This window comes from Microcaecilia unicolor, chromosome 6 (genome assembly GCF_901765095.1).
Source record: "Microcaecilia unicolor chromosome 6, aMicUni1.1, whole genome shotgun sequence".
Classification (NCBI taxonomy): domain Eukaryota; kingdom Metazoa; phylum Chordata; class Amphibia; order Gymnophiona; family Siphonopidae; genus Microcaecilia; species Microcaecilia unicolor.
The window spans coordinates 296,529,743-296,552,992 of record NC_044036.1 but is presented as its reverse complement, the minus strand read 5'-3'; the positions used below and the strand labels follow the sequence as shown (position 1 = coordinate 296,552,992).

The 23,250-nt window shown below is 41.8% G+C and overlaps 1 protein-coding gene across 2 annotated transcripts in view; it reads left to right on the top strand.

The window, feature by feature from the left end:
• AK1 (adenylate kinase 1) overlaps positions 1–23,250 on the top strand; it is a 47,349-nt gene that overhangs the window by 1,551 nt on the left and 22,548 nt on the right. The window contains exon 2 of one of the 2 annotated variants that reach the window (XM_030207961.1): positions 11,489–11,528. In XM_030207961.1, coding sequence (XP_030063821.1) covers positions 11,522–11,528 — 7 coding nt within the window. In that variant the 5' untranslated portion in view covers positions 11,489–11,521. Of the gene's footprint in view, positions 1–11,488; positions 11,529–21,732; positions 22,891–23,250 lie in introns of those variants that run through there. The other variant, XM_030207960.1, reaches the window with a different exon arrangement.

The window sequence follows — 23,250 nt, the reverse complement described above, 5'->3', positions numbered from 1 at the left end:
TAAGTTCTGTTCCTGAGGCAATAGAGCAGCCATTCCCAACCCAGTCCTCGGGCCCATCTAGTCCCACCGGGTTGTCAGGATATCCACAATGGATATGCATGATAGATTTGCATGCACTGCCTCAACTGCATGCAAATCATACTCATGAACATTCGTTGCGGATATCCTAACCCAATGAGACTAGGACTGGGGATGAAGTGACTTACATAATATGTTCTCAACCCAGCCCTTGAGGCACACCCATCCAGTCAGTTTTTCAGGATATCCACAATGAATATGCATGATATAGATTTGCACACCAAGGAGGCAGTGCATGCAAATATCACACATGCATATTCATTGTGAATATCTTGAAAACCCGACTGGCTGGATGTGCCCCAAGGACTGGATTGAGAAGCACTACTCTTAAGTATTGGTAAGATTTGAACCCCAAGCTCTCTTGTTCTCATCCTGCTATTCTAACCATTATGCTTCTCCATTCCATATCTACTGATAGTTACTAGAAGGGCAGTATACAAACATTTCCTGCATAAATTATCTGCCTGAAAATGTATCACCCTCAATGGAACTAAAAGTTCAGGTGAACAATATACGGATTCAGTAGTAAAACTTCAAATTAAAAGTTCCTCCAGTAAGAATTTTGAAAGGGTGCCCAGAGATGGGATAATTTACTTCAGAAGATGTGGCTGTATGATTTATGTTTATAGAATTTACTGTACTGATTTTCCTGGGCACACGGTTATTCAAAATTGTTAAATCACAAGAGGATTGTAAAAAATTGCAAGAGGACCTTATGAGTCTGGGAGACTGGGCATCCAAATGGCAGATTACATTTAATGTGAGCAAATACAAAGTGATGCAGGTGGGAAAGAGGAACCCAAACTATATCTAGGTGATGCAAGGTTGCACTTTAGGAGTCGCCACCCAGGAAAAGTATCTAGGTGTCATTGTTGATATGTTGAACTTGAAACCCTCTGCTCAGTGTGCAGCAGAAGCTAAGAAAGCAAATATTTTACTTGGATTTTTGTTCACACCTTTTCAGTAGTAGCTCAAGGTGAATTACATTCAGGTATTATTATTATTATTAGGATTATTAGGAAAGGAAAACAAAAATGAGAATGTTATAATGCCTTTGTATTGCTCCATGGTGTGACTATCTCCAATACTTTGTGCAATTCTGGTCACTGCATCTCAAAAAAAGATATAGCAGAATAAGAAAAGGTACAAAGAAGGGCAATGAAAATGATAAAGGGGATGGGACAACTTCCCTAAGAGAAAAGGCTAAAGTGGCTAGGGGCTCTTAGCTTAGAGAAGAGATGGCTGAGGGGAGATATGATAGAGGTCTATAAAATACTGAGTGGAGTGGAATGAGTAGACGTGAATTGATTACTCTTTCCAAAAATACTAGGACTAGGGGGGCATGCAATGAAGCTACTAAGTAGTAAATTTAAAACAAAGCTGATAAAATATTCATCAATGTGTAATTAATCTCTGGAATTTGTTTGCCAGAGAATGTGGTAAAAGCAGTTAGCTTAGCAGGGTTTAAAAAAAGTTTGGATTATTTCCTAAAAGTCCGTAAGCCATTATTATTATGATGGACTTGGGAAAATCCACTGCTTATTTCTAGGATAAGCAGCATAAAATGTGTTTTACTGTTTTGGGATCTTGCCAGGTACTTGTGACCTGGATTGGTCACTGTTTGACCAAAGAACAAAGCAGAGGATCCCTCTACGACGACAAATCACAGCAGGCAAAAATAGAGGCTGACTAAAGATGAATCACCACTGGAAATATAATCCTTTCTTTATTTTTCATAAATAAAAGACTGTTGGATTATATCTCCAGTGGTGATTCGTCTTTGGTCAGACTCTTCTTTTGCCTGCTGTGTTGGTCACTGTTTGAAACAGGATACTGGGCTTGATGGACCTTCAGTCTGTTCCAGTATGGCAATGCTTATATTATGTTCAATGTACAACTAAAATGAACTAGAAAGGAGCTCAATTAATTTGATTTGAGGAGGTAATCAGAAAAACAGAAAGACCAATCAATTCAAAGAACTCTCACAGCAAATCAGCAATAAAAAAAGATTAAAAGCATAGGAGAGCCCTCATGCAGTAGCAGTCCGAGCTGCCTCCAGCTGGATCCTCAGATCTTGGTAAACAAGTGGGTCTTCAAAGCAACTTTCTTTCTTGGGCCTTTTTGCAGTGCAATGATTGTTTTCCAAAATTTATATAATGGCATGAACTCTTAAGTCACATCTCAAGAAGCCATTCCTGGGGGTGTGTTTAGGTCAGGAGAGTTAACACTAGATGCTATTTTCAGCTCTATGCTTGCACTTTTCCAGTAAAATTCTACCCACCCAAAATGCAGGCGCAAATGACAGTATGTATTTTGAACCTGCAAGTTCCAAAGTTAAAATCTGTGAATACTATCCTTTTGAAAAGTGGTGCAAAGACCACAGATAGAAAGCCTGAGTGCAAGCGCCATGTTACTATGCATTACTATAATATTTTGTGTGTAGCAGCCCCATATCTTTGTATGTATGTATTTATTTTTACAAACATGATTTCACATGAAGGTGCATCTGTGCCTTGTTCAGTTCTGATATTTCATAGCATAGATTAATGTATTGCAGCCTGTATCTATGCTGTAAAACCTAACAATTATGCTAGAGATGAGAGCTGTACCAGAAGTCATTAACATTTCTTATCACCCCATCTATGCCCTTGAATAGCCCAAATCTGTTTCCCAATCTTCCCTTGCCCCTCTGGATATCCTTGGAAAACCTATCTGAAGGCACTTGGGATTGACATGACTGTCCCCCAGATTCTATATGGTGCCTATATTTGGGCGTGGATCCAAGATGCATGAACTAGTTAATGAGCTAATTATTAATTGGCATTACTAATAATTGAAGTTAATTGGCACTAATTTGGATTTACTTGCACATCTGCCTCCATGCTGTTCTATCACATCAGGTGTCTAAATCTCGTAGCACATAAATCAGAAAGGGCGTGGCCTTGGGAGGGGCTAAAGTGGTTCAGTGTCATTCTGAAAATTTGCACAGTTATAAAATAGCACCATTTCCACACCCAAATGCCATGAGTTAGGTGCCAGCATCTACACAAGATTTCAGCTGGCGTAAATGCTAGTGCCCAAATTTGGGTGTGGGAATGAGCACTAAGCGCAATTCTATAAAGGACATTCAACCCACAGAGCCCTTTATAGAACTGCGCTTAGCGCTGATTTTTTTTTCCGGTGCCAATTTCACAGCACCGTTTACTGAATCTGGCCCTGTGTGTCCAAGATTCTAGTAAGAGCTGGAGACAGCTAACTATTCAGTCCTCTAGGGGAGTTTTTCATCATCTTCATTGCAGGAATCATATTTTATTTTATTCTACTTGCTGTAGGCCAAATGGACAGTTCATCTGATTTTATGTCCTGTCCAAAATTAGAACCTTGGATAGGGATTTAATCATTGGAGCCTCTTGGCTTTTTCAGGAATGACCAAGGAAAGTGTAATCGGACCTCTGCCCTTTCCCCTGAAGTTCTTGTCTGAGAAAGACATGTAGAGCTATTTTGGGGGCAGGCCTGACATCAAGCTATTCCTTCTTCCGTGATAGCTTTTTTAAGCACTTGAAATACACAGAAGCACTCAGGCATTTAGGACACAATCTGTAAGCATGATTTTTATCAATGTACGTGACAGAAAGTGTGCACAGAGATTTTATAGGAACAGTATATGCACATCTCTGGAACTCAAGGCAGAAGAATATGTTGAATGCAAAATTTAAAAAAAACTTCCTCCAGAGGCTGAAGTAATAGCATTAGCTCTGTGCATACTGTGTACATGACTGTGAGATGTGCAGTACTTGAGACATGCAGGACACATACACATACAGACTAGGTTTGTGATCTTCACTATTTTTCAAAGGAGGCTACACTGAAAAAATTCTTCAAATGAGACTATCATAGGACAAAATTACCAGTGCCCTGACAAGGGGGTGGGAAGGGGGAAGGAGATCATGTTCCAACAAAAAGGCTAGTCCAGAGCAAATCATTTCACTAAAAATCTGCTCATTCATACTCTCTTGCCAGTTTGTCTTCTGCTCTCACACACACTGTTCCCCAAAGATAAAACTTTTAAAAGGGGGGGACCGTGTGTTAGTTTGCTGTAACAAAAATGACAGAGGCAGGTGGCACCTTATGGAGCAACCAATTTATTGATGCATGTGTTTTTGAGGACCAGAGGTCACCTTGTCAGATGCACTTCCTTCTCCCTTTGTCCCAACCCACTAACTCATCCCCTATCCCTTTCTCTCACTATCCCTATCCTTCCCCATGGGGCAAATACATAACCACCAGGGGTGGAATGACAGTGATCTGGGCCCTTGAGCAATAAGAATCATGGGCCCCTAACCACCTATCAAAAGTGATTAATTTAGATGGAAGCTAGGGGAAAGTGAGCCTCTTTTTTCTGTGGGCCCTCGGGCAGTACCCTGTTGTTCCAATGGTCAGTCTTCCATTGATAACCACTTTCTCTGACACAGCCAGAGTTCATTAGTTCTCTATGTAATCTAGGAGACAAGAAACAGATCCTGTACCTTAAAAAATGTATGCATTGTTTGCTTCCCTGCACTGAACTGATATTCTTTCCATCTTCAATAATTAATGCATCAGGTTTCTCCATAAGATTAAATCAGGCAATATCTCTGAAATCCACCATATCAGGATACACCTTTATCTATTAGACCTGCCTTCTTAACAAACAGGATAACTGCACCAGAGCCTAATGCAATTTCTTTCTCTATGTCCAGCAAACACACCTCTGGTTTCTTTTCTATTTTGACCTCTATAATGGCACTAAGATGTTCCCATATTACCTCCCAATACTGCTTTATTTTTAAGCAATCCTAAACAATGCAAAAAGGTTCTCTCGGGGTCATCAAACTTCTTACACACTCCAGATTTCACCAGCCCTTCGCTTCAAGTTAATTTTGGGTGCATGTATAGCCTATGCAGGCTTTTAAAAATGTACTTCCCTCAACTACACACACACTACTAATTCTTTGCCTGTTTGGAAGCCCTTCTCAGATAGTTCAATGCCCAAATTTCTTGACCATTTGCCTACTATGTCTTTAAAGGAGAAAAAGTTTTATATTTCTTCATAAACCCTCCATAGCATCTTCTCTTTTCCATCTCCTCCACCAGCTGCATCTTATCAAATTCTACGGGGCAAGATCCTCCTTCTTGTTCCCCAATAAGGATTCAAATAATGCCATACAAATAGGGGAACCTAGCACTCTCTCGCAACTTGTACTCTTCTCTTAGGCTCTCACATCTTTATTGTTACTTCGCCTTCTAAAAGATGTTTCACAAATTGTATTCTTTTTCTCTTTCCTGGAGAAATTTCTTTAGTTCCTTGCAAGAAATAAATACCTTAAACGTGCCAGAGAGAAGGTAAAGAGTTGAGCATGATCCTACAGGACCACTGTACTGATTTAAATAACAAATTGCTTGTAACCTCCAGGGGAAGCATTTCTGCTTTAGTATGCATCATGTAGGGCAGGCTGTAAGGTCTCACCAGCTGTCCCTTCATCTCACCAGAATTCTAATTTACCTGGCATCCAGTTTCTGGCTTGCCATAGCAGACACGCTCGATTATGTCCTAATATCCAGCAAATCCAGACCTCCTCCTTTAAGCACTTGCAATTTGCTCAACTTCATCTAAGCTTTCCACCTCCTTCCCCCAACAAGGATTTTAAAAGCATTCCATTCCACTTCTAAAAATCCACCACAAGTAACACTATTAAATTCTAGAACATGTATAACCATTTAGGTGATATTATCTTCAGCAATTGCACTCTGACACTCGGAAATATTGAAAGGATTACCAAGTCTCTATCTCAATTTCCTTAATAGCAGAGGCACATTTTATACATATATATATATATATATATATATATATATATATGGCCCACAACTCCTATGTGCTTAAATTCCATTGCTCACAACAATGCAAAATCAGCATTGCTCTTCTATTCCCCTTTTCCCATAGTCCACACTAAGATCACTGCCCTAAGCAGAGTCAGCTTAGGGCAGTGATCTTCACTAATTTTTGAGCAGGGGCTACATTAGCAAAAAATAAACTTGTGTGAGAACTAAGATCATTGCTGGGCAAAGCAGATGGCACACTAGGCAGGGGGAGGGAGTCCTCCTCTAATGGCACAGCTGTTCTGAGGAGCTCTCCCTCTGATATGGTTAGCCTGGCTGCTGAGGTGCATTCAGAGTAATTTATGTAACTAAAATAAAGTGCATTCCACACACATTTTCTCTTTCCCTAAGCCCATCTCCCCCCACATTTTCTCTATCCCCGTCCCCTAGCTTTTCTTTCCAACACACTGTCCTCCAACTCCACCCAGCTAGTTCCCATCGCCCTCCCCACCATTCAGCCTTAAGAACATAAGTATAATGCACTGGTCAGCGAGACGAGTGAGCTCAAGCTTGAGTGAGGACAGGCTGTCTCGCTGACCAACCCCTTGAGAAAGCCGCATTGTGCGAAACAGGCGCCTGTCGGGGAGAGTTCCGCACTTCAAGAATTAAGCTAACTTATGCTTTTTTGTGAGAAAAGTATACAGCCTTGTCAGATTGTCAGATCATTCAAACACTAAAGCTCCCGATGTGTATGCAGTAATGATAATAGTCATACCTCTGGTGTTTGATAATCAGAAAAAAAGATTTAAAAAGACAGAAATATTAGAGAAAAAATTACAAAATCACCACAAAAGAGGAAGGAGGTAGGGTAAGTTGATGATTATAACTGTAGCGAAACAGGGGCATGTAAGAGATTACAATTAAACCCTGGCGACCTTATGAGACTTCCCTACTAAGAGCAGCACTATATACATAACATACACGCATCTGTTCTACTTGTTCGTGTGAGGTATCCTAGAAATAAGCAGTGGATTTTCCCCAATTTAATAATGGTCTATGGACTTTTCCTTTAGGAAGCCATCCAAGCCTTTTTTAAACCCCACTAAGCTAACTGCTTTTACTACATTCTCAGGTAATGAGTTTAATTACACATTGAGTGAAGACATATTTTCTCCAATTTGTTTTATATTTACTACGTAGTAGCTTCATTGTGTGCCCCCTAGTCCTAGTATTTTTGGAAAGAGTAAACAAGCAATTCACATCTATCCATTCCAGTCCACTCATTATTTTATAGACCTCTATCACATCTCCACTCAGCTGTTTTTTCTCCAAGCTGAAGAGCCCTAGCCGCTTCAGCCTTTCCTCATAGGGAAGTCGTCCCATCTACTTTACATCTTTCTTGAGATGCGGTGACCAGAACTGAACACAATATTTGAGGTGCAGTCACACCATGGAGTGATATAAAGACATTATAACGTCCTCACTTTTGTTTTCCATTCCTTTCCTAATAATATTTAACATTTTATTTGCTTTCTTAGCTGCAGCAGCACACTGAGCAGAGGGTTTCAACGTATCATCAACAATGACACCTAGATCCCTTTCCTGGTCAGTGACTCCTAATGTAGATCCTTGAATTACATAGCTATAATTCGGATTCCTCTTTCCCACATGCATCACTTTGTACTTGCTCAAATTAAACGTCATCTGCCATTTAGATGCCCAGTCTCCCAGTGTCGTAAGGTCCTCTTGAAATTTTTCACAATCCTCTTGCAATTTAACAACTTTGAATAACTTTGTGTTGTCAGCAAATTTAATTACCTCACTAATTACTCCCATCTCTAGATCATTTATAAATATGTTAAAAAGCACTTAGTCCCAGCATAGACCCCTGGGGAACCCCACTATCTACCCTTCTCCATTGAGAATACTGACCATTTAACCCTACTCTCTGTTTTCTATCTTTTAACACTACCTCCTATCCCATGACTCTCCAATTTCCTCTGCAGTCTTTCATGAGGTACTTTGTCAAACGCCTTTTGAAAATCCAGATAGACAATATCGACTGGCTCACCTTTATCCACGTTTCTTCATCCCTTCAAAGAAATGTAATAGATTGGTGATGCAAGATTTCCCTTCACTAAATCAATGTTGGCTTTGTCTCATTAATCCATACTTTTGAATGTGCTCTGTAATTTTGTTCTTGATTATAGTCTCTACCGTTTTGGCCAGCACCGACGTCAGACTCAGCGGTCTGTAATTTCCCGGGTCTCCTCTGGAACCTTTTTAAAATATCGTTGTTACATTGGCCACCCTCCAATCTTCCGGTACCATGCTTGATTTTAAAGATAAATTACATATTACTAAAAATAGTTCCGCAAGTTCATGTTTCAATTCTATCAGTACTCGGGGATGAATACCATGTGGCCCCAGAGATTTGCTATTCTTTCATTTGTCAAATTGTGCCATTACATCCTCCAGGTTTATAGAGATTTCATTCAGTTTCTCTGACTCATCAGCTTTGAATACCATTTCTGGCACTGGTATCTCTCCCAAATCTTCCTCCATGAATAGGCTCCCCCTTCCCCAGAATGTTCCCCGGTTCCTTACAAATCTAAAACCCTTCTCCCTGCACCATGGCCTCATCCATACATTTAGACTCCAGAACTCTGCCGGTCTCTTGGGTCTTGCGCGTGGAATGGGAAGCACTTCAGAAAAGGCTACCCTAGAGGTTCTGGATTTGAACTTTCTACCTAAGAGCCTAAATTTGGCTTCCAGAACTTCTCTCCCACATTTTACTATGTCATTGGTATCCACATGTACCAAAACAGCTGGCTGCTCCCCAGCACTATCTAAAATCTTATTTAGGTGACACGTGAGGTCTGCCACCTTCGCACCAGGCAGGCAAGTGACCAGGCGATCCTCACTCTTCCAAGTCTGCTACTCTAGCCTCAAGAGAACAGACTTCACCATCCTGTCCCCACTTACAACCTTTTCAAGCTGGATCTCACTCACCCCCCATTTTTTTTAATCCTCCTATATTTGCTCTATAGGCTTGTTGGCAGTACCACCTCTAGAACAGTTACTCTGTTTTCTTCTGGTACCATATGACTTTCAGCAAGTTTGTGCTCCTTAGTGCCCAATATCCCTCGCTGCTCTCTCAGTCTTATGAGAATAGTGAAGGAGTTTGAGCAACATATGGCTCAAATTTACAGAGAGGAGTAGTGCAGGTAGAAAATGAAACAACTGATATAAATGTAGTGCCAGTAGCAAGACTCTACAAGGGGGCAAGGAGGGAGAGTCAGGGAGCCACACTTAAGATGCTTGGTAGAGAACGAAAGACAGAGCAAAGCTCCTGAGGCCAAAGCAGAGCCCCGTACAAAGAGGCCCCGGCCATGCTACAGAAGTGAGAGCAGGCTCTGCTCCCCCTGCCATAGAGATCTATACCAGAATCCCTGAAGACGACCAGAACCATGCTGGAAGGACTGCACAGAAAGCATGCCCTACATCCAACCAAGACAACCCTGTAAAGGAAGGGAGAAGTAAAAAACTCAAAGACAGATCCATCACTGATGGCAGGCAAATGTCCCGGGAATAGTTGGAGCTAGGCTCGATGGCTGAGTCGCAGAACCACCCAAAAACTAGAGCAGTAGCTAGGCTCAAGGTCAACGCAGAAGGCAGGTGAGAGAGCAAACTCAATCAAGTCCCTGACCAAGCCAGTGAAAGGTGCAATGAGAAAAAGTGGAGAAAACTCGACAGAGGTGGAGGTAGGCTAACTTCAACGGAGAAGCTGGAGCAAGGTTCGATGGGCACAGCAGGAACTAGGTGATGCTCGCTGGCCAGAGCTAGGCGAGGCTCGCCAACTGGAGCTGGAAATAGGAGAGGTTCATCAGCTAGAGCTAGGTGCAGGTCAACGGTCGGAGCTGGAGCAAGGCAAAGCTTGACAGCCCAAGCCAGAGCTAGATGAGGCTTGACAGGACAAGCCAGAGCCAAGCTATGTTTGATGGCCAGAGCTTGAAGTTCACTGATCCTTCTGACCAAGATAACTATAAGTAAGGAAAGTCATTTCCATGTAAGATACATGGAGAAGCATTTTCAATAGGACGTCTAAGTCCGACTTTGGACGTTTTGCAAATCTTACTGCACAATTTACATAGTGGACAAATGCGAGGGGGCTGGGGCATGGACATCTCCCACAATTATATGCACATATGTTATAGAATAGTGTCATTTACATGCTAAAATGCTGCATTTAGGCACATGTGTAAGTGAGCACACACCTAACGTTTGGCACATTTTATAGAATTGTCCGCTTAAAGTCCTTAGTGAAGCTTGAACTGACAGTCACTTGAGGTGGGCAAACCAGTTTTGTCAAGGCCACTTAAGCTGCAGTGAAATTTTTGTAAAGTTTTGTGTATCATATGTATTAGAAAAATACGTACACAGGAAATACCAGACTCATTCTATGGCCCCAAAGAAATGGCATGCAGGCCATGTGCATCATTTTTTGCTTTTTTCCTTGCATAGGTACAAGAACTGAAGTTTGGTTTGGCCTGTGCCATGGCTCTATATTATCAAAAATATTAATTAAAATCCTTTCCTATGGAGCTAAAAGAATCAAACACAACCTAAGAAGAAATGATAAAGACAGCACCTCAATGAAACAAGAAACTTTCACCAGAATCCTTTCTGGGAGAGCTCTGTTTTCACATCCATTCAACAGAGTAGAAAAACAAAACTGAGGCACTGAGGGGACTGTTGCGCACAGGAAGGGCGATGCATGCTCAGAATTTTATATTTGTTTTTGAGCTCTGGGATAGCTATTCCATCCTTGTGCTGTCAGATAATGTCACCCATTTATGTACCTGACTCAGTCCTGTTTACTGCTAACTGTTCCTGAGAATTTGTAACAATGGATTGGCCTATGTCAGTGTTTTTCAAGCCATTCCTAGAGTACCCCTCTAGCCAATCTGGTTTTTAGGATATCCACAAAGAATATGCTTAAGATTTGCATGTACTGCCTCCACTGCATGTAAATCTATTTCATGCATATTCATTAGGGAAAACCAGACTGGCTAGGAGGCACTCCAGGAATGGCTTAAAAAATACTGGTCTATGTTACATTCATTACTGAGGTTCTTGAGTGAGGCCTGCCCCAGCCTCTCTCTCTCAGCACTTTCATTACATGCAGTGTTGCTATGTCATTACCCCATGTAATTAGAATTCTTGTTACTATGCATGATGTTATTCCATTTGTTATTCTGCTGTCTCCCTTTCTTCCTTCTCTTTTGGCTCAGGTACACTAATAGGGGCTGTAATATTGGATGCACTGAGAGGCTGGCAGGAATGGAGCAAGTATTCTAGGGCAGGTAGTTGGGCAATCCTACTAGCTTAAGTTTTGGGTTTTTTAAAACATCTGTTTGGCATGCAGTGTTCAGTGATCCAGAATATGTTGCTGCTATAAGACTGCTAATAATTCCACAAAGGAAAATGAATTTTCATGTAGAAAACTCAGAAAGCAATTGGCATTAACAAAAAAAATTCTTTTTTTTTCCAGATTTAAAGTTCTGTTTTCAGTGATCTCAAGAAAATGGCAGGTAACTATCATCTTCATTCCTGCATAAACTCTCTAAATTTTTTTCTCTTCTTATTCCTTTTTCTTTTTTGTAGTCTGCTCTGCTTACAATGTTATGTCCCTCAACTGTGCAGAGTGAGGCTTGACTCATGTCTCCTTTTAATGTGCCTGCAACATGAGGTATGAATCTTGTCTCCTGTTAGTGTGCCCTCAGCAGGCAGTGTGAGATGTCAATCTTGATTCCTGTTAGTGTGCTAACAGTACTTATTTTGTAATAGGTTTCTCTATTGGTTCAGAACTACTCTGTCGGAGTTCAATAAGTTTAAAATTTACTGAGTACATGCGGGAGAGCCTGCTCAGTGATGCACTTTCTCTCATATGCATCTGTTATATAGCAGAGCTAAAAAGGAGAGGCATTATGTTGGATGCTTCAGCTTTGGGGTTAGACAGTGAATATGTGTGATTGACTAATCTTAATATCCACATTACAAGGTCAGCAACCTCACTTTCACCGTGGACAAAGCAGGATGTAGTAATCCACAGAGGCCAGGCATTCCATACTTGAGAGTCACAGTGCATCCAGATGTATTGATGGTAATGGCTGATGCAAATCAGTTAAATATTTGCTTGAGCAAAAGCACTGTTTTTTTTTTCTGGAAGACTGTTTAAAGCACTAATGTTTTGTGAAGAAATGAATTGAGACCCATCTCATAATCCTGCATATGTCTGGAATGGATGCAGAGTATGCTATGGAGACAGCTGTCTCTCTTACTAGATTAGTACAGGGCATCCCATGAGGGATAATGGGCCATGTAGAGTCAAAAGCAGGACCAAAAAGTTGGGGCATGTGTGAAAAACACAATTGTTCAATGGAAGAGCTGGCCCTGATTGGCTATGCCATTGTGCTGCAGATCAGCATGAGCCCAAGCCCAAAGCAATGGAATCCAAGATCCAAGTAGAAAGTGCCCTTTTAATAACAAGAACAGCTGTCCTATTGGGATCCAAGGCAATGAAATGATGTGAATCATTGTGTTCATGTTCTGACAAGACAGCATAAATAAGAACATAAGACAAGCCATGCTGAATCTGACCAAAGTCCACTGAGCCCAGTATCCTGTCTACAGCGGAGGCCATCCCAGATCACAGGTGGATGGGCAGATCTCAAAAAGTAGATCTCTGATAGCTCACTTCCAAGAATAAGCAATGGATTTCCCCAAGTCTACCTGACTATTAGCATGTTATAGACTTGTCCTCTATTGAGCCCTGTTGTTAGTTGCTTTGACTACATCAGAAATAGATTCCACAGCTTAACTGTTACTTTTTCTTCAGGACCTTGTGTAAATAAACTCTTTTTTAACCTGGCTATGTTAACTGTTCTCATAGTTTCACCTCACACGCAATTTTATAAAATCCCCTCGTCATCTCTATTTCAAACTGAACAGCCCCAACCTTTAGAAAGGAGGTGTACCATTCCCTTTATCATTTGTATTGCCCTTCTCCAAACCTTTTTGAGTTCTAATATATCCTTTTTCAGATGAAAAGACCAGAACTGCACAGAATACACAAGGTGTGGTCCAGCCAGGGACCTAAACAGAGACATAATGATACTTTCAGTTTTGTCCTCTATTCCTTTTTGAATAATTCTTACCATTCCTAATTGCATTTTTAGAAGCCATGGCACACTGAACTGAAAATTTCAATATATTGTCCACAGTGAATCCAAGATCTTTTTCTGGGGTGCTGACTCCTAACAGGAAACACAACATTGTGTATCTGTAGTTGGGAGTAGTTTTCCCTATGTACGTCACTTTGCACTTGTCCACATTAAATTTAATCTGCCATCTGGATGCCCAATATCCCAGTCTTGCAAAGTCCTACATTTTCTCATAGTTCACCTGTGATTTAACAACTTTGATTAAATTTGTATCACTGCAAATGTGATCACCTCACTCGTTCTTCCCTTTCCCAATATATAAATATATTTTTAAAATACTGGTCCCAGTACAGATCCCTAGGACATTCCATTAGCCTTTCCAATTGAGAAAACTGACCTTGTAGCTCTATTCAGTGTTTCCTATCTTTTAACCAGTTATTGATCCATAAGACACTGCCTCCTATTCCATGACTTTTTAATTCTTAGGAGTCTCCCATGAGGGGACATTGTCAAACACTTACTGAAATCCAGATGTCAACCAGCTCATCTTTAACCACATGTACATCAACCCCTTCAAAAATGTGAGCAAAACTTCCCTTTCCTAAATCCGTGTTGGCTTTTGTCCCATTATACCAAAATCATCTATATCCTTGATCTTCACTATTGTCAGCACCAGTGCAGAGTCTAGGGAGGATGGCATAGGGGAAACCTTTTGCTGTATGTTAGTGCCTCTAATCTTGTAGGCAACTGGAAGGAGCTTAAGCCGTAGTGGCACCTGCCTCTGTGCTCTGCTTCTGGTGGTGAGTTTGCCAGCTGAAGGGCAGGTATGGGAGTGAAGCTTTCACTGCTTCAGGATATGGTGCACAAGGCATTCAGCTGTACAATGGCTCGTCCAAGTGAGTCAGGTTGCCACTAGTTGGCCTGTGGAGGAAAAATCTTCCTTGCCTGTATCTGGGTGAGCAGACTACTTATGTGCAGTGTTTTCCAGGTATTTCTTCAGCTTTAGGCTCCTACTTTTTCTGGCCCTATGATTCTTTTGGGTACAATTGCTGTATTTGGATACCCTGTACAAGCAGCTGAGAGCACACACACAGTTCATATGTGTCTTAAACAGCCATTGTCCTCTAGTATTTGAAATATTGTTCAAAACCCACAAGCTAAACCCAAGATATTTGGAGTGTGTCAGTTTTTCTTTTCTTTTTAAAGGACAGCAAAAATCATCTACTGTTGGCATGTGGATAAATGACTGCTTAGAGAAGTTCCCAAACCTGGTCCTGGAGGCCTCCTGAATGCAAATCTCTCTCATGAATATTCATTGTGGGTATCCCGAAAACCTGACTAGCTGGGGTGCCTCCAGGACCAGATTTGGGAACCACTGGCTTAGAGGGAGAACACATCATTGAGCAGGATCTACCACCCAAGTTCAGTAAATGTTATACATCTCCTGCAAGATACCTCACTGGTTTGGTCACTCAGGGCCAGATGTACTGCACAGTTTTCTAGAAACAGAGAAACATGATGGCAGATAAGGGCTGTATGGCCCATCCATTCTGCCCATCCACAGTAACCACTAACTCCTCCTTTTCCACATGTCTGTCTGAAGAGATAAATTTGGAAAAACCCTTAAGTATGGTGTTTTTTTTGTTTTGACCATGTGCCAAATACCATGCAATATCTTGTTTGAAGATGTTGGCACACATGGGAATAAGACAAATCCTGCTATCCCAATTAAAATCTTAAAATTTGTTTGAGCACTGCATCTGCTTGCACTTATAATTGTCAATAGCATCCAGCTCTTCCAACCCATACAAACACTTTCAAAAGTCACAAGCTGGTTGTACTGACCACATGAATTGCAAGATCAGCCCAGCCAATTCTACAAATTTTGAAAATGCTTGCATTGCTGACACTGTGCAGATAGAAATAGCATTCTAGCCAGGACATGCTCCTGAGGCACCACATGCAGGGTTGCTGATCCCAGCTTTAATATATTTTGTCCTTAGTGCAGGAGATGCTAATGTGACCTCTTCTCCAAGCTGTAATTTTAGAAAGAACAACCAGTCAGGGCATTTAGCTTGACTCCACACCAAGAGCATCAAAGAATGTCTGGAGGTATTTTTAGAATGTATCTAACTGTACTGCCTTCAGTTGTTAAGTGCAACCAGATGTATGCAGAAGAAAAAGATCTTTAAACTACTCAAAAAGTCTATCTTGCATTTCAACGCCTAGGGGAGAAACTGCACTGGGACTGGCCAGTGTGAATGTGCTAGGTTAGAGCTGTTCTGGAGACAGAAGCACATTCTCTTTTACTTCTTCTTTGTCAATAAGAGCCAATGATTACATTACATGGAACCCATCAGTTTCCGATGCTTTCTACTTCTCTTTCCCAAAATATATAGATCTATCCCATCCTGTAGACACATTATTTTCCTGAGGCCTGGAGGAGTTCAGGAAGACTTTTCAATTTCACTGCTACTAGTGTTAAAGGAATTCCTTTAAGAGAGTATAATATAGACAGGACAGAAAGCATATATTATCAGTAACATTATGGGGACAATTCTATAAAATAGACGCTAACACTTACATTCGTTACATGTGCAAATGCTTAGAATACTAGCATATATGTACCTATGTGTGCACACCAAGGCCTGCGTCAGGGGCTAATTTGAAACCTTCTGAAAGGAGCAACTCTAAAAACAGAAAACTTGTGGTGTATAATAGATTGGAAAAAACCAGCGCATACAGCAGATGCCTAAAATGATGTGACTCTTAACACAACGCAAGCAGATGCACTGCTGTCAAACCCTTGGTGGGCGAAACATGGCCTGTGTCGGGCAATTTGTTTACATGCGGTATCTTCAATAAAATCTTTCTGATGTTATATTGATCTGCTGGCTTCTTTTTCCATATTGGATTTTGCAGATCGCTAGCCTTGTTGTTTTTTTGGGACCCTATGTGTGCACAGACATGCCAATATTCTACCTAAGTACTAGTTTTCAAATATGCACCTATCTTGCATACTGCTTATTTGCAAGGGAGGCGTCCAGGAGTGAGTCACAGGCAAGTAACATACAGAATACCGTAAGTTGCTGATGCATTCAGATGCTTGCACTCACACCAATTCTATGGCTGGCATTAAGTTCACACCTCTAAATGTTAGGTGCGTTGATACTGGGTTACATGAGCATTCTATTACAGAACCTAGATGTCTCAGTTTCATTATAAAATAGGCTTCCCACACGTCCTTAGGGCGCCTAAATGGAGGCACCCAGTTATAGAATTGCCCTCTTAGTGGTGCTACAGACATAGCTGTGTAAGAAAGGCTAGATCAGGTCATGTCAATGGTTCAAGTAGCTCAGTATCCTGTTTCCAACAGTGGCCAATCCAGATCACAAGGACCTGGCAAGATCCCAAAAGATAGCTACTTTCCATGCTACTTACTTAGGGCAGGATGCCCCCTCTGGCACCCCCATATAATAGCCCGGACAAAATAGCCCTGTAACAAACTATCCCTTGACAAAATAGCCCCTGTAACTAAAGATAGCCTACAGCCCTTCACAAAAATAAGAAATCTAGTAAAAACTCTGTCTCCCTCCCTCTGGGGTCCAGCATCTCTTCTCCCCCTCTACCCCCCACTCCCTCATCGGAGCTCTCTCTTCTTCAACTCCCACTCTAGTGCAGCACATAGCTGCCAAGACGGGAGGGCAGGGGTGGCAAGATTCCCCGGGCCTCCAAGGGGGGCCCGGTGCCAGGGTCTCTCTCTCTCTCTCTCTCCTGAGGGGACCCGAGTGATCATATCCCAACAGGCACAGGAGAGAGAAAACTCTGGAGCCGCAGCCAGGCCCCCCTTGGAGGCTGGGAAGAACCCGGTCAGGAGGAGCACCTCCAGCGCTGCTCTTCTGCCTAGCCGAGTGGCTGCGTTTCCTCTGCATGCGCCTGAGAGGAAAAACAGCCACAGGGGCAGGCAATCGGCAAAAGAGCAGCGCTGGAGGAACACGTTTTCTGTTGGCGGGAACAATCAAGTAAAAGATATGGCTTTCAAATGAGAATTAAGTGCTCCACTGTCAATCAGTATATGACTGTGCACTCACCGATCGACCCCTGAAGAAGGCTTTTGTAAAAGCCGAAACACGGCCCGTGTTGGGTCAGAATAAAGGTTGTGTTTTGGAGCATCTTATCATTGCATTTTGTTTGATCTCTTGGAGTTGGTTTCTTTTCCACTTTCTTTTGTGTTGTTGGACTTTTGTGGAAATCATGAACCCCACTTTGTTTTTGCGGCTCTAACCAACACCATATACTCTCTCTCTCTCTCTGTCTCCTTTCTGCCATCAGCTGACTTACCAGGGCAAAATATGCCTTGGGTGCCACTGATTTAGTGAATCTGAGAGTAACCCTCCTAAACATTTGTGCACTAGGCATGTGCCTAGTTTGCCTATGCTTTAATCCTGCCCTGTACTTACTCCCAGGTAAAAGCAGTGGCTTTCCTTGGATCTACCTTAATAACAGTTTATGGATTTTACCTTCAGGAATTTCTCCAAACTTTTTTTAACCACAGCTATATTAACTGCTTTTATCATATCCTCAGGTAATGAGTTCCAAAGCTTAACTGTGTGCTGAGTACAAAAATATTTTCTCCTATTCGTTTCAAAAATATTACTCTGTAACTTCATGGCATGACCCTTAGTCTTTGTACTTTTGAAAGAGTAACCAATACATTTGTATTTATCCATTCCACTCAAGATTTTGCAGACCTCTATCATATTTAGAGTATTAGATTTAGATTTATTATTTATAACCCGCCCTTATCCAGGGCGAGGTACAAAAAAGCACACATAAAAATATACAAAACGTACAAGCATCATAAATATAACAAAACACAATCCATACAGTAAGCCTCCTTTGCAAACCATGTGGGAGAGAAAAAAATGTCCCTGGTATAAAATTACATATGTCCAACAGTGACATGGAAGGCCAAACACAGCAAATGTACTTTCAAGTGGCATTTAAATGCCAGTGAGTCTCATGTTTCAATCCACATAGTAACTTGTTCCATTCAGAGGGCCCAGTGATTGAAAAGGGTCTTTTCTGGTCACATCCAAATGAAAATGATTTCAAGCGGGTACAACCAAGTTTCCAGCAACCATTTAAGCGTAAATGTTGTAACGGTACATATCACTTAATAGCATTCTTCAAATAAAGAGGTGAATCATGGTACAGTGCTCAATGAACTAATAATAAGAGTTTAAACTTCACCCAAAATGCAATTGGTAAACATCACAATCTTTTTAAATAAACCGAGATATGATCAAATTTTGACAGACCAAAAATTAGGTGTACCGCAGAATTTTGCACCACCTGCAAAGATTAAACAAAAGTTGTAGGCCGTCCCAAGTAGACAATGCTACAGTAGTCCAGGCCACAATACCATGACCTCCACCAAGCTCACAAAATCCACTACTGGAAGCAGTTGCCACAACCGGTTTAACAAGTGCAATTTGAAAAATTAATTTTCAATCAGCTGCTGAATCTGGGGCCTAAAAGAAAAAACAGAGTTTAACAATACCCCCAAAGTCTGCACCTGAGTTGATATCTTTACAGAACTGTCTGCCAAAGAAACAAAGTTGGAGAATACCAGAAAGGTGTCAGTGTTCACATAAAGTAATTCTGTCTTATTTATATTAAATTTAAATCGATTTCGTTGCAGCCACAATACTTCTTTGAACACATTCTGCATTTTTAGGATAGCAGCAGCTACACTGACAGTCACAGGAAAAAAACTAGACATCATCCGCATAAATGAGGTACGATACCCCCAGCGACTGTAACAAACGCCCTAATGGGCACAAGTAGATATTAAAGAGTACCACTGACAAAGCAGAGCCCTGCAGTACCCCTGTGCCAATGGAACATAGGGCTGAACCTTTGTCACCCACACATACCCTCTTATTTTCTACTTTGGAAACAGGACTGAAACTACAACAGGACAGTTTCCTCCAGACCACAAGCACCGAGGCGCCACAACAAGATTTCATGGTCTATCGTATCCAACACTGCTGATATATATCCAAAAATGAAAAGAAATAGCTGGTATGATGATTCAGTCCCAAATGAATCTCATCCACGGTTGCAGCCACCAGGGCCTCGTTGCTATGTGCCCTATGGAACCCATACTGATTCTTATCAAACAATGAATTTCTTATCAAAAAGTCATCCAAATGCACATAAACTGCTCTAACACATTAGAAAGTACAGGTAAAGCAGATATCAGACAATAATTAGATAATTCACAACACCCAACTTTAGGATCTTGCATCACAGTTCGTACTGTAGGTATCTTCAGCTTTTTCAGGTACAAATTCTGCCCCCCAAAATCAACACATCACTACAACACATCACCACTCCTCCCTTACTATGATCGTCTTCTTTCTGCAATTACTTGACTAGATCGACTGTTAGCTTTGTTATTATTGTTATTCTTGCAACACCAATTGTATTTCTGTACCCTGATTCTGATAATTTTGTCTTCCTTCCTTCTTGTTATTATTGTTATTCTCGTAACACCAATTGTATTTCTCTACCCTGAAATGGCGATGCCATGAAAGGTTTTTGTAAGCCACATTGAGCCTGCAAACAGGTGGGAAAATGTGGGATACAAGTGCAATAAATAAATAAATTTATAATCTGAGCCAGGAATGGAACAATGACATCACCCAAACTTTTCAACATTTTCCCCTCAGCCATATCTTTTCCAAGGTGAAGAGTCCTAACCTCTTTAGCCTTTCCTTATATGAGAGGAGTTCCATCCCCTTCATCATTTTGGTCGCCATTCTCTGACCTTTTCTAATTCGGCTATATCTTTTTGAGATGCAGAGACCAGAATTGCACACAGTACTCTTGATTTGATCACTACTTAGGCATTATGATATTCTGTTTCAGTATGTGCTGTAAATGAAAAAATGTTCCAGGGTAGTGAGTGTACAGGGTGAGTGTGCCACCGATAATCGGTGCAGAGTATGGTGGGTGCACACAGGGAGCTGTGACATTTGGTATAGAGGGTGTGTTGGCAGTGGGTGAACAGAATGAAATTTGTCTTAGGCAGTGGGTAACCAAGCCGAGTATATCAGAGACAATGTATGCAACAGGTATGTGTATGGATATGTGGCAGTGGGTGTGCAAGACGTGTGTGTATAAGCAGGGGATGCTTAGAGTGAATGCTCTGTAGGTGGTTGGGAAACAAGATAATTGTGTTACTGACTAGTGCACGGAACAAACACATGAAAGGGGTGTGCACATTGTGGCAGTGAATACATTGCGGGTAGTTAAGTGCAATGCAGTTTGTTATGTACATGCTGAGCAGTAGTGTGGATACATAGATTGTGTCACATGAGATGGATATACCGCAAGTCCCTCAAAGCACTCAGCTATCAAGTGAGTTTATTATAAGTAGTTGGTACAAACCAGGGCTTTTTGTTTAAATTTAGGGGCAGTGGTGTTGAGTCAGGGGAGGAAGATCAGTTGGGTGCAGACCTGCCAGTGATTTTTTTTTTCTTTTTACTGTCAACCTTCTGTCAGTGCGTAAAGGATGACACTTCGCCATGAGTTGTGGGTTTTTAACATGGAAGTAAGCATGCTCATTGCATATAGCATACCCAAGATTTTTCATTTAATTGTGCAGTAGAACCATCTCTACCAAGTGTCTTTATGCATGGGCCCCACTAAAGTGCTAGTAGAGGGCTTTCCAAACCAATCCTGAGAAATTTGCATAAACTGGGTCCCCAATACATGCAAATTTATCTTATGCATATTTATTGTGGGTATCTTGAAAACTAACTGGCTGGCTGTAAGGTCTTAGAGATATACCTGTAAGAGACATTCTCTGCTCCCCAGAGCTTACAATCAAGTCTACACAATTTCAGACAACTTTATCAGAAAGATAATTTTACAGGTGGTGCCAAAAGTCATACACAATTTCAGATAACTTTATCAGAAAGATAATTTTACAGGTAGTGCCAAAAGTCGTACACTGCACAGAGAAGAATTAAAAAAAAAAAAAAAGATAAAGTTACATGAAAAAAAAAAAAGAGCCTGGGGTCAATTTCACTGGAAAGATGCTGCCCGCAATCAGTGGCGAACCAGCGCACAAAGTTGAAAGTTTACGTATGCACCTCCCCCCCACCTCGTTTTGTGTTTTTCACCTTCTAGCAACTCCTCTGAAGTGCACTCAACTGGCTCCATCCACGTCAGTACGCCACCGTCCCCTCTATAATGTCTTTCTCAACCCATGCAACCTATCTCCTTCTACTAAATCTCCTCCAAACTCACCAAACTGAGAGAAAGAGCCTCACATCCTACCAACCGCTCACCCTGCCCCGCAAGAAAACCAAACTTCCCTCTTCTTCATACAAAGTCTTTCACGAGCTCGCCTCCCCCACGCCACGCACTCAGAACAACCGCCCGGCCAGGAAATAATCCCCCCCCCCCTCCACCAGGCCACTTCCGCGCACTCTTCGGCACGAGGGGGCAGCGTTCTAAGCTGAGCGGTTTTCTGTGTCGTAATTATCTCCATAGCAACCACTTCTGCCAACGGGACATCCAGAGGGAGCGACCCAGAGAAACTGGAGACATTCCCCGGAGACAAAGTGGGCCAAAAGAAATCCAGAGACAGAAAGAGAGAGGGAGGGAGGGAACAGGAGATTTCCATGGTGGAAGAGAAAGAGAAAAAACGAAGGGACTAGATATATTCAGAGAACGAGGTGGGGACAGGAAACGTTTAGGGAAAGAAATAAAAAAAAAAAGGAGGGATAGCACATAAGGAGATAAACAGGAGAGGAGACCTCATTCCTGGCCAGAGGAGGAAAGAAGTATTGGGAGACAGAGAAAAGAGTGAGGGCAGGAAGAAGTCGAAAAGGGAAGACGGAGACAGGCCAAGCTAGAGAGTGGGGTTAATAGACGAGGAGAGAGAGGGAGGGAGCGAGGGAAAGGAGTCTGAAAGAGACACAGGGAAGACAGGAAAGATCCAGTGAAAAAGAGGAAGGACAAGAAGCATACTGACAACTAGCCAAAAAGAAAAGGACATAGGAAATACAAAGGGGGACAAGAGATCTTAAGGGAAAGAAAGAGTTACAGGAGACAGATCAGAGAGAACGGAGGCAGGATATATCCAGTGATAGATTGGATCTAGGAGAAAGCAAGATAGAGAGAGTGGTAAGCAGAAATAATTCAGAGACAAACAGGGCCCAGGAGGCAGTCAGAGGGAGAGAACAAGGGTGTAAGACATTAGAAGAAAAGGGACCAGAACAAGCCAGAGAGAGAGGAGACATTCAGGGAGACAAAGAGTAAATAATAGACTTTGTAAGAGCTGGCCACAGGAGAAAGAGAGAGAACATCCAGAAAGAGACACTTGACCTAGAGGCGGTCAGCAAGCTAAGGAGCTAAAGGACAAGAAACAGGGCGAGGACGAGAGGAGGTCAGGAGACATCTGGGTAGAGAAAAGGTACACCTAGTTTTCAGGCAGAAAGAGAACAGGAAAGATCTAGGGGAATGAGGGGTGGACAAGAAAGCTGAGAGGCAACCAGGGCACAGACAATAAAACAGAAGAAAGGGAAGACTAAGAGTGGTGACAGGTGACATACAAGACAAGTGAGGGCACAGAAACAACCAGGATTCACAAAAGAGAAAGAGATGGGAACCATCTGTTCTACCAGAAACAACACTAAAGTGCAAGGGTCAGGTACTGTGACACCTTGTGTTATTGCTAGGGGGGATGGGAGGGGGGATAAAGGGACCATAACATTGTTTCCAGAAGGAATATTATTTAATTTTCCGCTGACTCTGATGGTGGGAAACAAGGCGAACAGCTATTCCTCGCTCAAGGATTACAGCATGTCTGCTGATTATATCACCACCTTCAACTGACTGGCATAGCACTTTGGGCTGGTCTTACCTCTTTCTGTAATTTCTAATGAATAATTTTCTGTGTGAGTCAAAAACCTCAGAGTTATTATCCTACTGTTCTGTCATCTTCGTGCAATACCAAGAAAAAATCTTTCATTTGTTGAAGTTTATTTTGACAGACATATAGGCTCCCAGG